The 19951-nt window shown below is 41.3% G+C and overlaps 1 protein-coding gene across 3 annotated transcripts in view; it reads right to left on the minus strand.

The window, feature by feature from the left end:
- Nucleotides 1-1269: 1269 nt before the first annotated feature.
- The window catches only part of LOC117252036 (transducin-like enhancer protein 4), a 66188-nt gene continuing 47506 nt past the window's right edge, over nt 1270-19951 (minus strand). For all 3 annotated transcript variants that reach the window (XM_033618680.2, XM_033618678.2, XM_033618677.2), the window contains exons 10-20: nt 18547-18600; nt 18294-18446; nt 17692-17824; nt 15756-15943; nt 14493-14569; nt 14107-14356; nt 13697-13944; nt 11361-11508; nt 9658-9808; nt 6335-6411; nt 1270-5856 (exon numbers count right to left, since the gene is read on the minus strand). In XM_033618680.2, coding sequence (XP_033474571.1) covers nt 5749-5856; nt 6335-6411; nt 9658-9808; nt 11361-11508; nt 13697-13944; nt 14107-14356; nt 14493-14569; nt 15756-15943; nt 17692-17824; nt 18294-18446; nt 18547-18600 — 1587 coding nt within the window. In that variant the 3' untranslated portion in view covers nt 1270-5748. The remainder of the gene's footprint in view (nt 5857-6334; nt 6412-9657; nt 9809-11360; nt 11509-13696; nt 13945-14106; nt 14357-14492; nt 14570-15755; nt 15944-17691; nt 17825-18293; nt 18447-18546; nt 18601-19951) is intronic.

Below are 19951 nucleotides of genomic sequence, written 5' to 3' on the forward strand. Positions count from 1 at the left end.
TACGGCTGCCCCTGACAAAACGTTTTCCGAGTTGGCCAATAGTCGTCATTTAGAGTCATTAGTCGACTAGTCGCCCGCATGTTTACAATATTAATTTAATTATTAAATGATATATTTCGGGTGAGGCAACACAATGGTTTGAGTTGAAGGTGTGAGAAAGAATAGTATCAGTAACATTGTTAACACTGTGCTACATTACAGAGAAATACAAAACCGTACTAATGAACCTTCATTAATATAGGCCTATATTTTATCTACAAGTGCACGTCACACACTGAGCGAGCCGCCTGTTAATGACGCTGTGGGCTAATGGGCATGTAGCTACTTCCATGTTTCAGATGATACGTCATGTTTGTAGTCGACCAATGAAGATGAGTTTACATATCACCTTGGGTTCGTCCTTCACCTTCTCAAAATGATCCCACACTTTGGATTTCCTGCCCAACATGTTATTAACTAGCCTGTGGAATAACCGCAGGTACCAGCCCTGGAAATTGACCTGACTCCTGTCTGTCTGCTGAGCGTGGACACTTCCTGTTTCTGTCCTTTCAAATTAAATTCCCACCTGGTCCGGTCATATTGGTTTTGATTTATTTTGACATGGTGCAGCTCCTAATTGAGATTCACGTTTTCTGCGACTAAGCGACCAATGAAATCTTGCCTACTAATAACCTTTCTGGTCGACTAATGTTTGGTCGACTATTAGGGTGCAGCCCTAACGGCATGTCTTTCTTTTGGCTAGATATATTTTAACCAGCACCGATCTGCAGTTAGCACTGGCTGTATGGATGGTTGCCATTAGCCTGCTAGCTAGCGAGTGAAAAAAAAGAAGAAGAAAAAAAAAAAGAATTGTTCATGACTAACCAACAGCTGCAACCCAGGTTTAGTTTATGGTGGTCATAGGGCACTTCAACCCCCTATGATTGGAATGTTTTACCAACAACGATTTTATTTTAAAAAGGCAGAATAGCGGTGATTAAAATACATATCTGGTCAAAAGAAAGAAATGATGGTAATGTTTTGAGTATTACAACAACAAAGACTTAGGAAAATAATCTAATATACACTTATTTCCACCCGTTTTCACAAGAATACAGAACTAAGATAGAGTATACTGGCAATACCTTTTTTCTAACCTGTTCTTAAGTCATAAACACAGGAGAGAAAACAATTTAGATCAGACATAACAAATGGATACTGCCTCTCAGGGCCCCTGTACCAGAGAGTGAAGTTTAGTTATTAAGTTTAAAATGGTTGTTTAGGTTAATATGGGGAGGATGATGGAGGTTACGTGATCACAGAATCTAACAGGGACTTACATCTCTGCCAATAACTACTGATGCACTGTGTTTTTGGATGCATGTGTTCTGTAGGTGAGTGTCATTTGGGTAGGTGGTTGTAGATAAGCTGCAAAAAATGCAACAGCAACAAGAACAAAGCTTGAAAGCAGAAAGAAAAAGTACAGTCCTTATGGTTGGTGGCACCGTGCCTCAAACAGTCAGACTGAAACAGCAGTAGCCATGAATAGTGTATTTCACATGCACGTGTTCAGGAAAGCAGGCAACACAAACAGGAGTTTGGTCCTGATTACTTCAAAATGGACGACAGACAATTGATACAAACCGGACTGGATAATCTGGGTGACCGTCTGTGGTCATTTGCTCATGACTGATCTTTTTTGATTAAAATCCATCCTTGAATGTTGCACTCAAAAACAGTAATTTTCAAAAAAACCACTCCAACAACAGAGTCCATCACGTTTCATCACTGTGTAGTTTAACACTCAGCCGAATGAAATGAAGTCAGAAGCGCAGCAGCATAAAGGCACTGTGTTATTTCTACAAGCCAACAGAAGTAAATCCAAGAGAAATCACGAGCGTATCGCTGACAGCTTGTTTTTCAGAGAGGTGTCCAAAAGGTCCAAAAAAAGAGAGGGGAAAAAAATCCAGGCAGGAAATGGAGGGCTGGTTGACCTCCAAACACCAATCAAACAGTTTTACTGAAGTCTGTCAGACAGAATCCTGTGAGCATCCAGAGGAGTCTGAACTGAGGGGGCAGAACCAAGAGCAAAGGTCACACAGCAGTGAGGGCACAGAGGGCAATCTTGTTAGTTTGTTTGTTCAATGCCCACAGGGTCACAACACACAAACACACACACATGCGCACAAACAGACTGAACTCACACTCATACCTCAGTCAACATTATGAGAGTTGTGAAAGAAAATAAGAATGTTGAATAATACACACACAGTGCAAGTAGAAAATAAATATTAAAGGCAGGCTAATAAATGCAATCTGCATTCAAAGGAATATTTTAACATTTTGGGAATCATGACTATTTGCCAAGAGTTAGATGAGAAGTTTGATACCACTCTCATATCTGAATTGTAAATCAAAGGCCAACTACACCAAGCAGCTATTTAGCCAGTCCCTCCAGGATGTTGTGATTAACGCAAAGTGAAACAATTCCCAAAAATTCAGTGCGACATTGACATTTTGTTGGATCACTGCAACTTTATTGTGAGTTCAGTCAGACAACTCACGTTTTAACTGTTTATTTCAACAGCAGAACATAGTTAGAGTTTGGCATCTAGACGTCCGCCTCATCGCTCCCCACAGATGTGTTTTCATGAGACACTGGGGAGCCATGATTAAATATTCCCCCCTTAGCCGGAGCCTGCAGGTGGATGCTGGGGTGGAGGTGGTGCTGAAAGTACTGATGCAGGGCAGCAGCCGCATAGACAATGCAAAGAAAGCAGCGTAAATAGACTGCCAAATTGGAAGGGTGTGTATGGAGACTGACGTATGATGTGTGTGTATGAATCAGTGCAGTTTGAGTTGACTGCCTGAACTGGCTCGCAGACGTCGCTCCATTTTGACTATTTAAAACAGGTAAAGTCTCCTTTCATTGTAGAGCTGCACGCAGCAAATTGATCCACACTGTCTCTCTGTTGATTATGAGACTGCTGCTGCAGGAGTGTGAGCTCTGTGCCTGGGACAGAGTCACACACACAGTGACAAGGCTAACGGTTAGCATCACACAGCTAATGTTACCCAATGGTTATAAACAGGTTTAATGACAGAGTTGAGCCGTTTTGATGTCGGTGTGAGATTGTTGGGATTGTTTAATGGCTGAGTGTTGGATCTTACCCACTGCTCTGCTGCTGTGTTAGCTCATGCTAGCCTGGCCGAGAGAGCAGATGGAGAGCGCGAGCCTTCAACACTGCTTCAAACGGCAACAACAACTGATCATCAGTAATCAGCTTTCAGCCCCCATCCAATCCCCCTCACATTACAAAAAGATTCTAATTCTTCTAGGAATGCTTAAGGATCATTACTATATGGACTAAATCTGAGACAGCATAGTAACTATTTTTGCAATTTTTATTTGCCCTTGCATGTCTTTGCCAAAAAAAAAAAAAGGCCTAAAAACAACATGCATCACGCTGCTGTGAAATGAGACATTATAGACCAAGACAATCCCCAAAACAGCCCACGAAATCCTGGAGGAACTGTTTAGCTTAGCTTAGCTTAGCATAAAGACTGAAAACAAGGGGAAACAGCTAGTCTGGCATGTCCAAAGGTAAAAAAAAGACTGCTTACCAGCTCCTCTAAAGTTCACTAATTAACTATTGTAGCCTATCTTGTTTCTTCAATAGCTATGATCAGCATGCATTTTTTCATAAATGAAAATTTGATGTTTTTCACATGTTGAAGCTGATTTTACTGATTGAGACAAACATATCGAACATAAAGTGTCTTAAAATTAAAAAAAAAAAGAGGCAAATTTGATATGAGGTATTAACATACAGTGCCTGAAGGCAAGAATGAGACAGAACCAAAAAATAAAAAATGACAATACTGCATTTAGGGCTCGCATAAATAAGAGCTGAGCAGCTTGCTCATGACTGATCAAAACAATCACTGTTATGAAAATATCTACAGGAAGTTGAAGCTGAATAAATCCTTGGATATACTTGATGAATGTTTGTTGTGTGCATCTACAGAAATAAACGCTGTACACCTCGCAGATGTAATTGATAACATAAATGGTGGTGGCAGTAATACTGGATGTGGAATGAGGTTGGAAGCTCAACAGACGACAACAAGGACAAGTTTGAATGATATTTACATTAAAGGTCCAGTGTGTAGGATTTAAGGGGATATATAGGCAGAAATGGAATATAATATAATAAGTATGTTTTCTTTAGTTCGTAATCATCTGAAAATAAGAATCATTGTGTTTTTGTTACCTTAGAATGAGCTGTTTATATCTACATAGGGAGCGGGTTCATGGAGTCCACCATGTTGCACCGCCATGTTTCTACAGAGGCCCAGAACGGAGGCACCTAACACTGGCTCTGGATAGGGCCATCGTCGTTTTAGCGTTGGCCACCGTAGTTGGCAGCCTCTCTGTGATGAGCAGTGTTGGAAAAACACTGATTTTTTTAACGTGAAAGTTGTTATATATAAATACAGACTTGATGGGAGAAACTTTGACCCATGCCTATGAATATTTTGGACATGTAAAATTGGTGATGCAGTTGGTGAGGTGGAAGCCTGATTGCAGAAATTGAGTTGAGTATTTTTTGGCGCACGCCATTTTTGGCTTTTGTCCGTATGTACATTTTAAGTATTGATCCTACGCGATGTTTTATAAATGAGACCCAAGGTCCGTTTGTTCCCAAAAGGAAGAGACCTCTGCAGATAACGTAGCTCTAGGTAAAAAACTTCTCAACGTCTTGATCTTACGTTATCAGAGATATCAGAGGTGCTAGGCTAGTCCGTCTCCAATGAGCCAAACAGTATGTGAGAAACACTGATTTGTAACATGAAACTGCTTTATTCAGTGTTTTTACCGGTTTAAATCAGCGAGTACGTTTGTTTTGGAAAGAAAGAGACCTCTGCGGATAATTCAGCTCCTGGTGAAAAACTCCCGAACATCTGGATCAGAAAAAAGGTGAGCACACATTAGCAGTTGCAGTTAGCTAGCAGCCAGACTGCGATCTGCCAAACAGTGTCAAAGAAACACTGATTTGTAACTTAAAACTGCTTTATTCAGTGTTTTTAATGGTTTAAAACAGCTGCTAAGTTTGTTTTGGAGAGGAAGAGACCTCTGCGGATAATTCGGCTTCTGGTAAAAACCTCCTAAACAATTAACACTGTAGGAATTCTAACCGGGAGAAGTTTCAACTGGTTGCAATCTGCAATCCTCACCACTAGATGCCACTAAATCCCCCTAAATTTTATACACTGCTCCTTTAACCCAATAGCAACCCTCTCAAGTGTTACTATTTTTAGTTAAGCATGTTTGTGTTGTGCTAAATCTGTTGTCAGAGCAGATAATCTGGTGTCAGCTGGGAATGATCTGGCCCTGCTTCTTTCTGGGCCTTCAGGTACAAAGTACAAAGGCAAGTATATTCTTTTCGTGCAAATGTGTTGGTAAACAATGAAGCCTAAAAGTGTAAAAGAATGTTTTCTGTCCAACGCTATAACAACAGCAGCCTCTCCAGATTCAGTGCATTCAGACATTCATCCTCACAACAACAAAAAGACACTCAAAAAAAAATCTCTGTGCTTGGTTCTGCTTGTTTGTTTTGATCCATGGCCATCTAAAAGGTCAAAAGGTCTCTGTCCAGGAAAGACTCAGTCTGTTCGATTAGTTCCATTCAAATCCATTTTATACACATTAAAAATTGTACATGGAGACACGGCAAAGTGCCTGGATGGAAGGATGGTCTCGCCCTCCTAGTAGTTGACTTCGTAGACAGTCGCTTTCTTATCTCCTGAGCCCGTCACTATGTACTTATCATCTATGGAGATGTCACAGCTCAGCACTGAGGACGACTCCTTTGACTGTAAGGGGAATAAAAGATGTGTGAAAATATGAAAAGTGCACTTGAGAGTGAAGAAAAAGCCAAGAAGGGATGAAGGCCATGTACATGACAGACAGGTGCTGAACAAAGATATGATTTATTTTTCTGTCCAGTCCACAATATCTGCAAAGAGGAGAGCGCAAGGTCTCACTCAGCTTCCACTGCAACTTCATCTTTTCTTTTCAAGACCCCGACAAAGGTGTCTTGTTGAAATGTTTGTGTCCTTGATATAAAGTGACTTACTTTTTAAGATTTCTGATTTCGTTGTAATCAACACCTTCACTGTGAGTTTCACTTTTTTTTATTGACCATCTTCCACACAAAAGCTGAAAGATGTTTGATGTCTTGCTCAAAGATATAAACCTACAACCTCCTGGCTATTTCACTGCGCTGTACTTGGCCTCTCAGCTGCCTGTCAGCCATGTTAATGTTCTCGTGGTACGTTCTTTCACACTTACCTGGAATATGCTGGCTCCATACGGGGTTCTCCATGCGTTGAGCAGATTGTCTTTTCCTGTGCTCACAAACCACTTCCCTGCAGAGAATGGCAGAGTACATTAGGCCACAATCAAGAAAAAATATTTGCCCCAGATCTTTAACAGGTCTCAATTACCTGAGTGTTAACGTCCAGGCCACACCGCCTACATCTATCTGTGTGACAGCTACCTCACTGGACTGCTGCAGCTTGCACATATGTGGCATTCACACAGACAGCTGTGCTGCTGCGCGGCTGCCTGCAAGTCCTGTCTTTCTACAGTGAGACTGCCTTTGATAATGGCCATTTCTAATAAAAGTGTTGAAGAGGAAGTGTTGAGTTAAAGATTAAATATAGATCTCTTTCATGTCTGTGAGATATTTTATAGATATAGACTTTGAAACTGTGGTGAAATGTAATGTTGCTGGTTTGATTGATTGATTCCCAATCTCTAGATGAGCGCAGCCAGATCCAGATTTAAGGCCTCAACACGTTATGCAAATATTATGCAGCGACAAAGCAGCTTTTTTTGGGGGGGGCAGAATGAAGTCCATTTTTCTCAGCTTTCTCACTGCAAATAAAGGCATCAACCTTGCACACTGTGTAGTACAAAATCATGACTATGGAGGACCTGTTGATTGTACAGTATGTGTTTCTTTGCCCCCTTTATTACATGACAAATCATTGTTACAAATTATTACATGACAGTGTTAATTTTGACAGCTATTTTAGATTTAGCCTTAGCCTAATCTTGGGACAAAAATGCTGATTAGTTTTAGTCACATTTAAGTCATTTTTATCCTTCATAGTTTTAGTCTAGTTTTGATGAAAATTAAAAGCATTTTAGTCGAGGAAAATCCATGACATTTTAGTCGGGGCTCAGATGTGAAATCTGGCAGCTGGTGGCTGCTTGCTCTGCTGCCATTTAGCGGCTAACACTGCTCCAGTGTGAGTGTTTTTTTTCTGTCTAGACATCCTGGTGCAGACTATTTACTGGAGTTTACCAGCCTGTTGCTCCTGCTGCATTTGAAGTTAATAACAAGCACGGCGTTTTCGGCTTTCAATATCTCGTCACATCTTGTTTCATCAATGAAAATGAAGCATACATTTCATCTTTCCGTCTTTTCATCTTTCAGTTTTTATAATCAAGATCTACTTTTTAGCTCATCATCGTCTTCTTTTCATCATGGAAGTTGTTGACGAAACATTTTCATCATAGTTTTCGTCAGCAAAATTAACACTGTGATATGACATCTTAAAATATGTCCAGATTGGCCATCAGCTCCTATAGGCCAGTTTCCACCGCAGGAACTTCGGGGTAATTTTACAGGGCCGGGGCCGTTGGTGCATGTCTCCACCACAGGAACCACCCCCGAAGGACAGAGTTCTGGAACCTTTACAGGAACTAAACAAGTCCCTGCCTCGGAGTAGGTACTCAGAACGGCCCCGAGAAACTCCTGGCTGGGGCTTGGGGATTACTTGGTGCTGATTGGATATACTCAAGGCGGGATGTGACGTTTTGTAAATAACAACATGGTTATCATAGTTTAGCTAGGCTAACCGTTAGCTGTTAGCGGTGTCTGTAATAACTCAATAACCGGTCTGTGAAAAACATATTTTTTCCGGCGGATATCTTAGTTACAATATGATTGAGCTAGCAAAGCAGTTTTGTGTTGCTATGTGTGGTATTTATTCAGTTTTGGGAAATCACAATGTCTAGAAAGCATCAGCTGACAGGGACAGCTAACAGCAACAGCAAAGCTAACATCAGGACGTCAGCCCGTTGTTGGATACGACATGAAACTACTCCAGTTAGCTCAATCATGTTGTAACTAAGACATCCGCTGGAAAAAATATTTTTTTCACGGACCGTGACCGAAGTTATTACAGACACCGCTAACGGCTAACGGCGTCCCTACGCCCCTACATTGCCCCGGTCAAAATGGTAGCGCAACGATTACGTCACATCCAGAGCCCGGTAACTTTACAGGAACCTTCCTCGTTCTCTGCTCTCTCAGTGGAGACACAGCAGTTGAGAGGGCCGAGCGACAGGACATTCCTGTAGTAGTTCCTGCTCCCCAAATAGTACCAGGCACTTCTTCAGTGGAAATGGGCCTTATATAAAGCAGTGGAACTCTCCTTCACTTTAACTACCTTGTAATATTGGATGTACCCAAAATCTCCTCTTCTTTTGTTCAGTGATGAAGAGGAGGACAAGGTCTTCATCACTTGAAGTTGACACCATCTTTTTTTCTAAAGAATGAACTGGTGCAAACTTATTTGGGGTCCATGTCATTGGTTCGACAGCCCATTGGTTCGACATCCCATTAGTCCGACTGTCCGCGGTGCTGAACGGCTCGCGGCGGGCACATGGTGCGCCGCGACCGGCTTGAGGCAGAGCAGGCTCACGGCTTATGTGTTTGTCACTTTCTTTTTCATTTTAACCCACATCATGATCTTTTCCTGACCCTAACCAAGTGGTTTTTGTGCCTAAACCTAACCAGACCTTAACCACAGGGCATCATGATGATTTCGGAACAATGGGACTTCGGAACAATGAGTTTAATATGGTCGGAACAATGGGCTGTCGAACCAATGGGCAGTTCCCCTTATTCGAACCTTTTACTGAGCAAGTGTTGCAACTGTCGCAAATTTGCATTGCTGCCTGTATGAAGAGTTCTGATGCAAAATATTTGCAGGCAAGTATTTGGTATATTCACTTCAGTTATTTGTGATGCCCTGAGTTTATAAAGGCTTTTAGTGGGATAAATATGATACCAGCATATAATGCTCAAATACTGACAGTACAGGCAGCATTGTTTTATTTTATAACAAAACTTTTTTTCTGTCTATTACACCTAAATAAACTCAAAAAATATTATAAGGTAGAGATAGTTTTAAACATCAGTATGACTGTACATTAGTTATCTATTATTATTATTGGTTTGGATTTTTACGTCTTGGTCCAGCATGATTTCTGGCTGTACAAAGCCCTCCTCTGAAAATGGCCTTCATTTACATTGTAAATTATTGTAATCACATCTCCTACACAAACCTGCCACGTTTAGTTACATTTCCATATCCTTTACTTTCCATGTCACACTATAAACATGCTACAAATTGTAATTTTCTCTGCATAGTATCACTCAGCGTAGTCAGAGCTAAAGCAACGGTTCTCACTCGAGTCAATTTCCCAAGACTCGGTACATACTGTACATTAATTTCCTTCCTTTACGACCTTATCAAAAACACTAATAGGAACACGACTGCAGAGAAAATTGTTCACATAGTTTTGTTTTTTCTTACCACAGTGAGCAAATCTGAGTGAGAGCACGCAGCTTTCATGCAGGTGGAGCTGGTACTTGTCAGGTTTGGTGACATGAAGGACCTCCACATTATTGTTCTCCATCCCCACTGCCAGCCACTCGCCCGTCGGACAGTATCCAAGTGAAAAGATCTGCAACAAAACCAAAACTCTATTAGTTATACCTTGTATAGTTTATAATAATATAATAAATAATCATCATCTCTTATAGTAGTCCACTCCTGATTTTTTTTCAGTGCATGAACGTGTTTGTGTCTGTGGGTGGCCACCGATATTAACATATCCACGGATGCTGGCAAACGTCCACTGTATGCTTTTCTACACCATCATGAGCATTTCATACTAATCTGTCAAAGCAGGTGGCAGTTTCAGCTTCTAAAATCGTATTAAGTATGCATCATATCCTGTCTGCAGGAGTGTTGAGAAAAAGCAGGTATGCATCATGAAACGAGGTGGGTGAATGATTCAGTCAACTCTTATTTTTGGAGCCAATCACAGCAACATTTTTTAGATCACGCTGACACCTGATGCCTTGATAAACACAGCTGGATTTTTTTCTTCACTAATTCGCTGGTGTTGAACTTGGAGGTGGAGGGGTTAGAACAGATATTATTGGATAACATTAGCACTCTATTGGCCATGTCTCTCCCTGTCTGCCCTGCTCTCTTTAATGCACACTCACCTCCTCCTGTGCACACTGAGATTGTGAAATTGGTCTTTTCTGGAAAATGGCAGTAATGGTCTATTATTGCTGCTCTTCTCCTCACCTAAAAAAAACCCTAAATTCTAACTGCCAGTGTTATTAGCGTTAAAGGTATTTGAGCGCAGGGCAGAAAACCAGAGCTCAGTCCCAGCCTTCATGGTGGGTTAAATGTTTTGAACTGAGCTTGTACAGTAAATTACTACAATAAAGCAAAGCCCGAAAGTGTAATCACACAAACTGCAAATGGCTGTGACTTGTACCGAGATGCACAATTTTCAGCAATCTGTCAATTCGACTTTAACCACCAAATAATGAAAATAAAAAGCAGTGCAGAACCAAACTTATACGCAACTTAAGCTACGCTGCAATCTAGTTCCACTCTACTGCTACACAAACTGTGATCCATGCAGACATTCAAAGGGACAGTTCAACCCAAAATCAAAAATATATATTTGATGTATACATTAATGGCGTCCTCCTTGGCTGAGCTGTGATGTTAGCTATCTCAGTGATGCTAGATGAGCTAGCAGTAGATGCACGCTTTCTTCTGCATATGGTTGGCGGGTGTGGTTTGGTAGAAAGAATATTGTTCCTACATGAAACAGCTCACAACAAGGTCTGTGGATTATCTTGAGTAACTGGGTCATGATTTCTGGAAAGGGACATTGCTGTTGAGTTTTTCAAATGAATTTTTCTGATGCTTTGAGCACCACAACCCGACTGCCATCTAGTTCCATTATATTCCAAAGAAGGCAGACATCTCTATAGCCGATATCTCCAACAAAGACTAATAAATAGCACAACAGCTAAGAGGGAAAATTTGCACTTTTAATTTGGGGGTGAACTGTCCTTTTAGCATTCATGCAGTGGCATGAGCAGCTCATCAGCTGGTTTAAGTGTTGGAGCTCCTCTAACAGTGGTGGGTGTGGTTGTAGCGCTGATAGAAAAGATGTGTTTGTGTGTAAAAACTGTCTGGTGTACCTGGGAGGTGAAGTCGTGCTGCTGCAGCTGTCGGCCCTCTCTCAGGTCCCAGGACCGCACAGTGTTGTCCAGGCCTCCAGTCCACAGCTTGGTCCCATCGTTAGAGATGTCTATACAGCTGGCTCCGTCTGTGTGACCCTGGAACTGCCTGCAGAAAAACACAGAGTCAGACAAGCCCATATCCAACAGTAGAGCATTTATCATCAAATCAAAGAATGCATGAATATTTGTATCTTTTCTTTGAGAGAAGCTGTTTCGTTGACACCGGCTCAGTCAAAGACCGTTTTAAGGTAAACTTGCAGGAATTTTGGAGGAGTAAGAATGCAAGACTGATTAGCAGTGATTAAGTAATTAACACATTAGCCTCGGGAGAACTTATCACTGATACTGTGAGATGATAATGTGACAGGTTTAATTTAAACCCACACAGTCTGGCAGTGATTACACAGGGATGAGAAACACTGCTCTCAGTCTGCAAGGACCATTATCCTCCTGAGACCATGTGTCCTCATATGAGGACATCACAATTTGGGTTTACTGCACCTTATACTTCATTCTGCTTCATTTAGACCTGTTTTTCTCATTTGTGGACACTTTTTTGTGCCATCTAGTGGTAGTAAGACCACAATACACTAATCCATGTAAAAACAAGATGGCCGCCATCTCTGCCAAGTCAGTCTGCAGCTGATCCCGACACAAAAGAAGACAAGGTCCAAAACCTGATCACATTTTATGATTGAAACTTGTTTATTTATAATTAATAAAGTTTGCAGTTTAAAATGCCAACATATTTTTGTACCTATTTCAGCAACAGTAACAAGCTTAGAGTCTGTCTAGAAAGTACATGTTTGAAAACATTGGGACTTTCATATCGTCTCACTGGAAGACATTGGGATAAAGTCTCGTTTGAGGACATTGGGACTTTATTAGTGTCTCGTTTGAGGACATTTGGATGTGGTCTCGTTTGAGGACACTGGGACTTAATTATCGTCTCGTTTGAGGACATTGAGACTTAATTATCGTCACATTTGAGGACAATGGGATATAGTCTCGTTTGAGGATATTGAAACTTTATTGTCATCTTATTTGAGGACATTGGGTTGTACTCTCGTTTAAGGACACTGGAACTTCACTGTCGTCTCGTTTGAGGACATTGAGACTTTATTGTCGTCTTATTTGAGGACATTGGGATGTAGTCTCGTTTGAAGACATTGGGACTTTATTGTCGTCTCCTTTGAAGACATTGGGACTTTCTTATCGTCTCATTGGAAGACATTGGGATGAAGTCTTGTTTGAGGACATTTGGATTTGGTCTCGTTTGAGGACACTCAGACTTTATTGTCATCTCATTTGAGGACATAGGGATGTAGTCTCATTTGAGGACACAGGGATGTAGTCTCATTTGAGGACATTGGGACTTTATTGTCATCTCATTTGAGGACATTGGGATGTAGTCTTATTTGAGGACACTGGGACTTTACTGTCGTCTCGTTTGAGGACATTGAGACTTTATTGTCATCTTATTTGAGGACGCTGGGATGTAGTCTCGTTTGAGGACATTGGGATATGGTCTCGTTTGAGGACACTGGGACTTTACTGTTGTCTAGTTTGAGGACACTGGGACTTTACTGTTGTCTACTTTGAGGACATTGGGACTTTATTGTTTCGTTGGAGGATACTGGGATTTTATTATCATCTCATTTGAGGACACTGGGACTTCATTGTCGTCTCGTTTGAGGACATTGAGACTTTATTGTCGTCTTATTTGAGGACATTGGGATGTAGTCTCGTTTGAGGACATTGGGATATGGTCTCGTTTGAGGACAATGGGACTTTACTGTTGTCTAGTTTGAGGACACTGGGACTTTACTGTCATCTAGTTTGAGGACATTGGGACTTTATTGTTTCGTTGGAGGACACTGGGATTTTATTATCATCTCATTTGAGGATACTGGGACTTTATTGTCGTCTCCTTTGAGGACATTGGGGCTTTATTATCCTTGAAAATGTTTAGTTTTTATGCTAGTTATATCCTACTAATCCCAGATAGCTAGGAGAAATTAAAAATGCATATCAAACAAAAGTTCAGGTCTCAGGAGAATAGAGTGACACGTCAGACAGTGACCCGAAATGACACACTGCCACTTAAATTAGCCTAACCTCCAATATAATTGTAAACTCTTAAGTTTGTTAGATGGCATTAGTTGTTGTAGGCATTTTGTGTTTAATTGTATCAGGTTCCGACAACTATTTTTAGGTTGGTGAGACATTCAAAATTCGGTTTATCATCCAGCACTCATCAAAACCCTCTCATATCACCCTTCCCAGCTCCATACCTAACCAGAGTCTGGTTATGAAGATCCCACACAGCTATGTTTCCGTCAGAGCAGCAGGAGAAGCAGACCTTGGAGTCAGGGCTGATGGCCAGAGCGTAACACGCAGGTGCTGATGAAGTTAGTTCAGCCTTGATTCGTGGAGTCGGTGTAGCCAAATCCCAGATTGACAAAGTACTCGCCTCGCCCCCGACGATGAGAGTGCGCCCGTCCGGAAGTAGCCGACAGGAGCGGATGTAGTTATCTCTGTTCTGATGTGACAGAGGCACAGAAGTAATTTTGTACAGTCATTAAAAAAGCATCACTGTATAAACTAGTTGTTGTGAGCAATAACAGGTAAAACAATGCTAAATATTTTAAGTAAATATCAGGTAAAACTGAGGTGTCATGTATGTAAGGTTCACTGCACTCACAAGGCAGTCCAGCTGGGACACCGGGGTCTTGTTTCCCGGGTGACTGATGTCCCACACCTTGACGCAGCCCTTGCCGCCGGTGTAGACATGACGCGTCGGGTTACTGATGGTGACAGCACACACCACCTCCCCGTGGCTGAGAGTATTGATCTGTCGTGCATGGCGCGGGATGCCGGGGCCGATCAGCGCGTCCGGGGGGAAAGGCACAGGCTGCATTTGTCCATCTGCGCTCACATGAAAGGAGTAGGCTCTAGAGAAAAGAGAAGGGTCATGTGGAGGAATGAAGGGCGGAGGGAGAAGAGAGGTGAGAGTGTGGGTAAAGGTGTGCAAATGTGACAAAGAAGATGAGATAAATGGTGATTTAACAGACTGGGAAGGAAACATACGGTTTTCCACCCGGAATGCCAGACAGGTTGGGAGGAAGGCCAGGGACACGTATGTGATGGTGAGGATCAAATCCAACCTACAGAATATGAGAAAGCGTTTAAAATACAACACAACCATGAACAAAGTACACAAGAACTAGAGCTGCTGGTTGCTGGTATTATGATAATTATCAGTGTCTCTGTTACTCAGCAGAAAAGTCTTCACAAAGCCAGTCTGCTTGCATGCTGCATGTTTGAATTAATCTTTAAAACAAGACATGACCTGGCTTTTGCAGTTTGCATATTATGTGTCCTGAATGCTGTTTTCTGTATTAGGTGCACTCTAAGCTACAAAGCCCTCACACTATGAGCAGGCAAAAAGATGTCTAGGCCTCTAGGATAGTGCCAAGCTACATAAAAGTTTTATTTTTAGACAACTACGTTATAAACGTTTTTTCAACTAGGGCTGCAACTAACAATTATTTTCACTACTGATTAATCTGCTGATTTTTTTTCACGATTAACTGATTCATCATTTAGTCGACAAAATGTCAAGAAAATGTGAAAACTGCTCATTAACATTTTCCAGAGCCCAAAGTAACGTCTTCAAATGGCTTATTTTGTCCAACCAACAGTCAAAACCCAAAGAATCTTCATTTACTTTCGTAAATGATGAAGAAAAGCAGCAAATTCTCATATTTAAGAGGCAGGAAGAAGCAAATATTGGACACTGTGGCTTGAAAAATGACTGCAGCGATTAATCAATAATAAAATTAGTTGCAGATTGATTTTCTTTCCATCGACTAAACGACTTATCGCTGCAGCTCTAGTTTCAAAAGCATCTAAATGACAACAATTACGATGCAGATAACTGAAATTGAGTCACTGAAATGCTGTTGGTTATATGTAAGCCAGACTTCTTAAGGAAAGTTTCTTTTTTTACCCAAATTTGCTCCCTTAGTTTTAATGTTTTTCAGCCTGCAATTCAACTATTTTAGGATATTTTTTTAAAACTTTGTGCCCTGATCACATATATGGTGTCCACAGCTGTAAATCCAGTCATAAAAATCACATCTAAAATAATCCTAATTGGAATAAGTGGCAACAGCAAGCAGATTATTAGAATGATTAAACAACACACTGCATGATATTCTTTTGTTTTGCCCTGACTGACTATTTTTGTTTTCTATAAGAGAAGCTTGCAGTTAATTCCACACCAGACTGAGTGTGTTGGTTTGTATGTGTACATATACAATGTGAATGCATTTGTGTGTGTTTGGGTACCACTTGTGTGCGTCCATATGCTGCCACTGCAGCAGCAGCCACCGCGCTCATCTGTGGAGAAATGTTATGCAGGCCGGTGTAGGCTGCTCCGGCTCCGCTCAGCTCTCCGTTCATACCCGGGTGGGGGACCATCCCAAATGGACTGGGGTACGAACAGGGCACTGCCAACGGTGTGCGGAGACCAGGAGCTGCAAGACAAACCACTGTCTGACACAAGTTGTGACATCTGGATCTGAGATTAGACGGCCTGTTTTATCTCTGTAGCAGGGGTGACCCTGAATAGTCGATTCGGAGAAGTCTGATTCGATTGCCAGTCTCGCCGTCGAGTCATCGCAAAATGTGGTTATGAAACAAGACCGTACCATTCTGACTATATAGGGGTGCTCACTGCTGCTGAACATCTTGATTTGACATAGAATGTATTTGTTTTCTAGTAATTCATGAGATATATCCTATTTTGATACAAACATCAGCCTAATTTCTGTTAATAAAAAATTGAAAATGACGCGTGCGTTTAATCAGCAGGCATAATCATTACTACGCATGAATAAATCACCCAGTTGCTCGATCCAGATAAGCTGAGGTGAGTGAGTGCGCTGCAGGACCATCAGAGCAGCATCGAGGCCTACGGTGATTTACGGTGGCGAAGCGCATAAACAAACACTTTGGAGGAGGTATGTGCTCTCAAATCAAACTTTTTTGAAGGATTATTCGTTTACCTGAAGTGTCTTGAAACGAATTTCACCGCTGATTGTTTTCTTGATAGACACTGATTTTTTAATTTATTTATTATTACTAGTCTGTCTGACCAGTGCGGCCGGGAGTGCGGCCGGGAGTGGGGATTTCAGCACCACGGACAGCGCGTGTAAAAAGACTTGACTAGCGTCTCCTTTAAATGTGTATGCTGCTAGCGAAATTATACATAATAAATGAAGACAGTGACATATTTTCAATAAAAAACAATGAGTTGAACGTTCATTTCAAGCTTTTGTAGCTTGAAAATCAGTTTCGGAGTGGAGGTGGTTCGTTAGGCAGTGTTACGGAATGGATGGCTGTCCCCGGCTGGGAAGCGTGTCTGCACTCATCTAGAGCATCATACCTTGATTAAGTGAAAGGAATAAAGATAAAGATAAAATGATAACCCTTTTACTTTTATTATTATTATTATCTTATTATGCCAACTGAAGAATTAAATTTGTTTATTTGGGTGTTTTAGCTCTTTTCTCTGGAGCGGAAACTGACACAAATGAGCTCATTAATCAATGAAGGGGAAAACAACATGATTAGACGATTAGTTGGCTAAAGGAAAAATCTGTCAAATCAGATTCGACTATGACAATTCTTAGTCGGGGGACACCCCTACTCTGTAGCAATGTTTTTGAGAAGCAAGTTTTTGGTTTTAAAAAGCATCTATGTCAGTCAAACTTCTGAGTCATATCCATTATCTTACCGACTACTTCTGCATGCACAAAATGTTTCTCTTTTATAATGTTTAAAATTAGATGTGTTTCACCTTTGGCCCACAGATGTAGGCTTTTCTTTTGGGCATGCATCTCAACCTGAGCCTCGCAAATTCTCAGCGAGTTGTGTTTTGTGTATAGTGCATCCTGACAACGCACACAGTTGATTGTATACAGGCAAGAGGCCGTCTGTCGCAAGCTGTGGCAAAAGCCTCAGTTGAGACACATATTCCTAATGTACTGTATACATCTCCAAAAAAAGCTCCTAAAACCTGAATATTATAAACACATCCAAAATGTCTTAATGGGAAATTGCTACATTCAAAATAAGGCCTAATTCTGAATATCCAAACAAAATATGCTGTTTACGTTACCTGTAGTAAATCTGAACATTGTCATATTTGGAATAATATGGAAATTTTAGTGTGCATGTAAACAGTCATTGAGAAGTTTTATGTTCTGTTTGCAACACTCACTCAGCGTCTCAACTCCTGGTGGTTTCCCAGGTGCAGACCTCAGGCTCGGGGTGGTGGTGCTGCTGGGTGTCGGGGCGTCAGAGCGGGATGTGGGGGTGCTGGACTTGGACACAGGCGTTGTGGACTTCTCATTCTACAGCACAAAAAAGCAGCTTCAACTCTTAAAACGCTTTAAAAATTAAATCAAATTTAAAGTCTTTAAACACTTGTGTAAACACTGACTTCAGATGAAGCAGATGTCTCTTCGGATTTTAGAGACACAGCCATTTACAAATTTAATAGCAAAGCAGAAACATTTAAATAATACAGGAACCATCCATGCTGTGAGTTTATGACTCATAAAATTGTCTTTGCCTATAAAAATGTATAAAGTGTTAAACGCTCTCTGCAGTTGAAATAATTCAGAGTTTTTCTCTACATTTTGCCCTTTATTTCCATATCACTTCTGGTTTATTATCTTGCATTCATTAACTCTAAACCTTTATTCTCTTCTATACATTTCTTACTATGATGACATTTTTCCGTATGTCTAAAAATAGAAAACTACCCTGAGAAATGATGAAAAAGAATATCAGGGGGCTGTAATTACCCCAATGACTCACCAAATTAATCTCTTTGGATTTGGATGAAGGTGTGCTGCTGGAGGAGGCGATGGAGGACGGACTCAGCGGAGCATCCTTCTTCAATAGGCGGCTCTTGTCCAGTCCGTTCTCCCGAGGCGAGTGGGCAGGACTTCCTCTAGGAGACGCGGGATCCTGTGGTGGGTGAGCACAGGCAGAGATGAGAGAGTAAAATGGATTTATTCTTCCTGATCAGGTGTCAAAAGGACGCCATGCTGCCTAAACTGTGTCGTACCTCATTGGAGACGTCCACAACCAAGTTGTCATCACTCTTCTCTCCATCACTTTCCTGCGAGGACACATAGAAGCAATTTTTGTCACAATTTTCTCTGAAATAACTTGAAACTGACAAAAGTAATCGGCCTTAACAATAATATCTTGTCTTATAAGCTTTTAGAGGAAATCACTGTAATCAAATGTTTACTGTAGCTCTTAATGAGACTTCAGCACCTGCACCTTTATCGGTAGTTTGGCTCACTCTTCCTAAGCAAACTGCTCCTGCTGTCTCAGGTTTGATGGGTGCCCTCTCCAGACGGCAAGCTTCAGCTCTTTTAATAGATGTTCGATAGGATTCAGATCAGGGCTAATATAAAGCCACTTTAGAACAGTCAAGTGTTTTCTCCTTATCCATTCTTGGGTGCTTTTAGCTGTGTGTTTTGGGTCATTATCTGTGGACCCATGACCACAGACTGTATAAAATAATGGGCGTAGCTATTGTGAAGTCACACAGTGGTTTTTGGACTCACATTTTGGCATTTCGGATGACGCCATCTTGGTTTATAGAGACAGAAGTGGCCATATTTGGACAAGAGGGTGGAGCCGTAGAGGAGTGTGGTGTGGATCTGACTCACAGACTAGTGACGCCTGGCAGACAGCCTGTCACTTTAAAGGGATAGTGCACCCAACATGAAAATCCACCCATTATCTACTCACCTATATGCCGATGGAGACTCAGGTGAAGTTTTAGAGTCCTCACAACACCCTCATACATGTGAACGCAGTGTACAGAGAGGCAGTTAGAGCAACAGGCTGCAATGAGGCTAAAAACAAATGACGTTTTTCAAAACAACTTTTTATGTTGGGGCTTCAGGACACTTGGATCCCTACGGACGAGCAGTATGGAGATATTTTGTGGTTTCACTTATGTGTTTTTGGACGTTTGAATCTGGGGCGCCATAAGCCTCCATTAGGTGGAGTTGTGTTGCTACCCCCTCTCCCCTTGGATCTCCGCAAGAGATGTGAGGACTCTAAAACTTCACCTGAGCAGATAAGTAGATAATGGCTGAATTTTCATTTTTGGGTGCACTATCCCTTTAAGCTTTAACAAGTTGTAAATGGGTGAGTTATGTATGAATTCATCCCCATACAGTTCTCACGCATGTTGACATTAGCTTAAGAGACCAAAACTGCTTTTTTGTACTAGGCTGTCACACTGCTTGGCCATTTTAACATGGGGGTCTATGAGGACTGAATTGCTTCTGGAACCAGCCTCAAGTGGCCATTCGATGAAGTGCAGTTTTTGTCATTCAGACGTTGCGCTAGACTTTTTTGTCGCCGGTCATTTTGACCGACAGGGTCATAAAAATCTGGTCATAATCTATTTTTACCGGTCATTTTAATTTTCGTTTTTAAATAATAAA

This window comes from Epinephelus lanceolatus, chromosome 9 (genome assembly GCF_041903045.1).
Source record: "Epinephelus lanceolatus isolate andai-2023 chromosome 9, ASM4190304v1, whole genome shotgun sequence".
Taxonomy (NCBI): Eukaryota; Metazoa; Chordata; class Actinopteri; order Perciformes; family Serranidae; genus Epinephelus; species Epinephelus lanceolatus.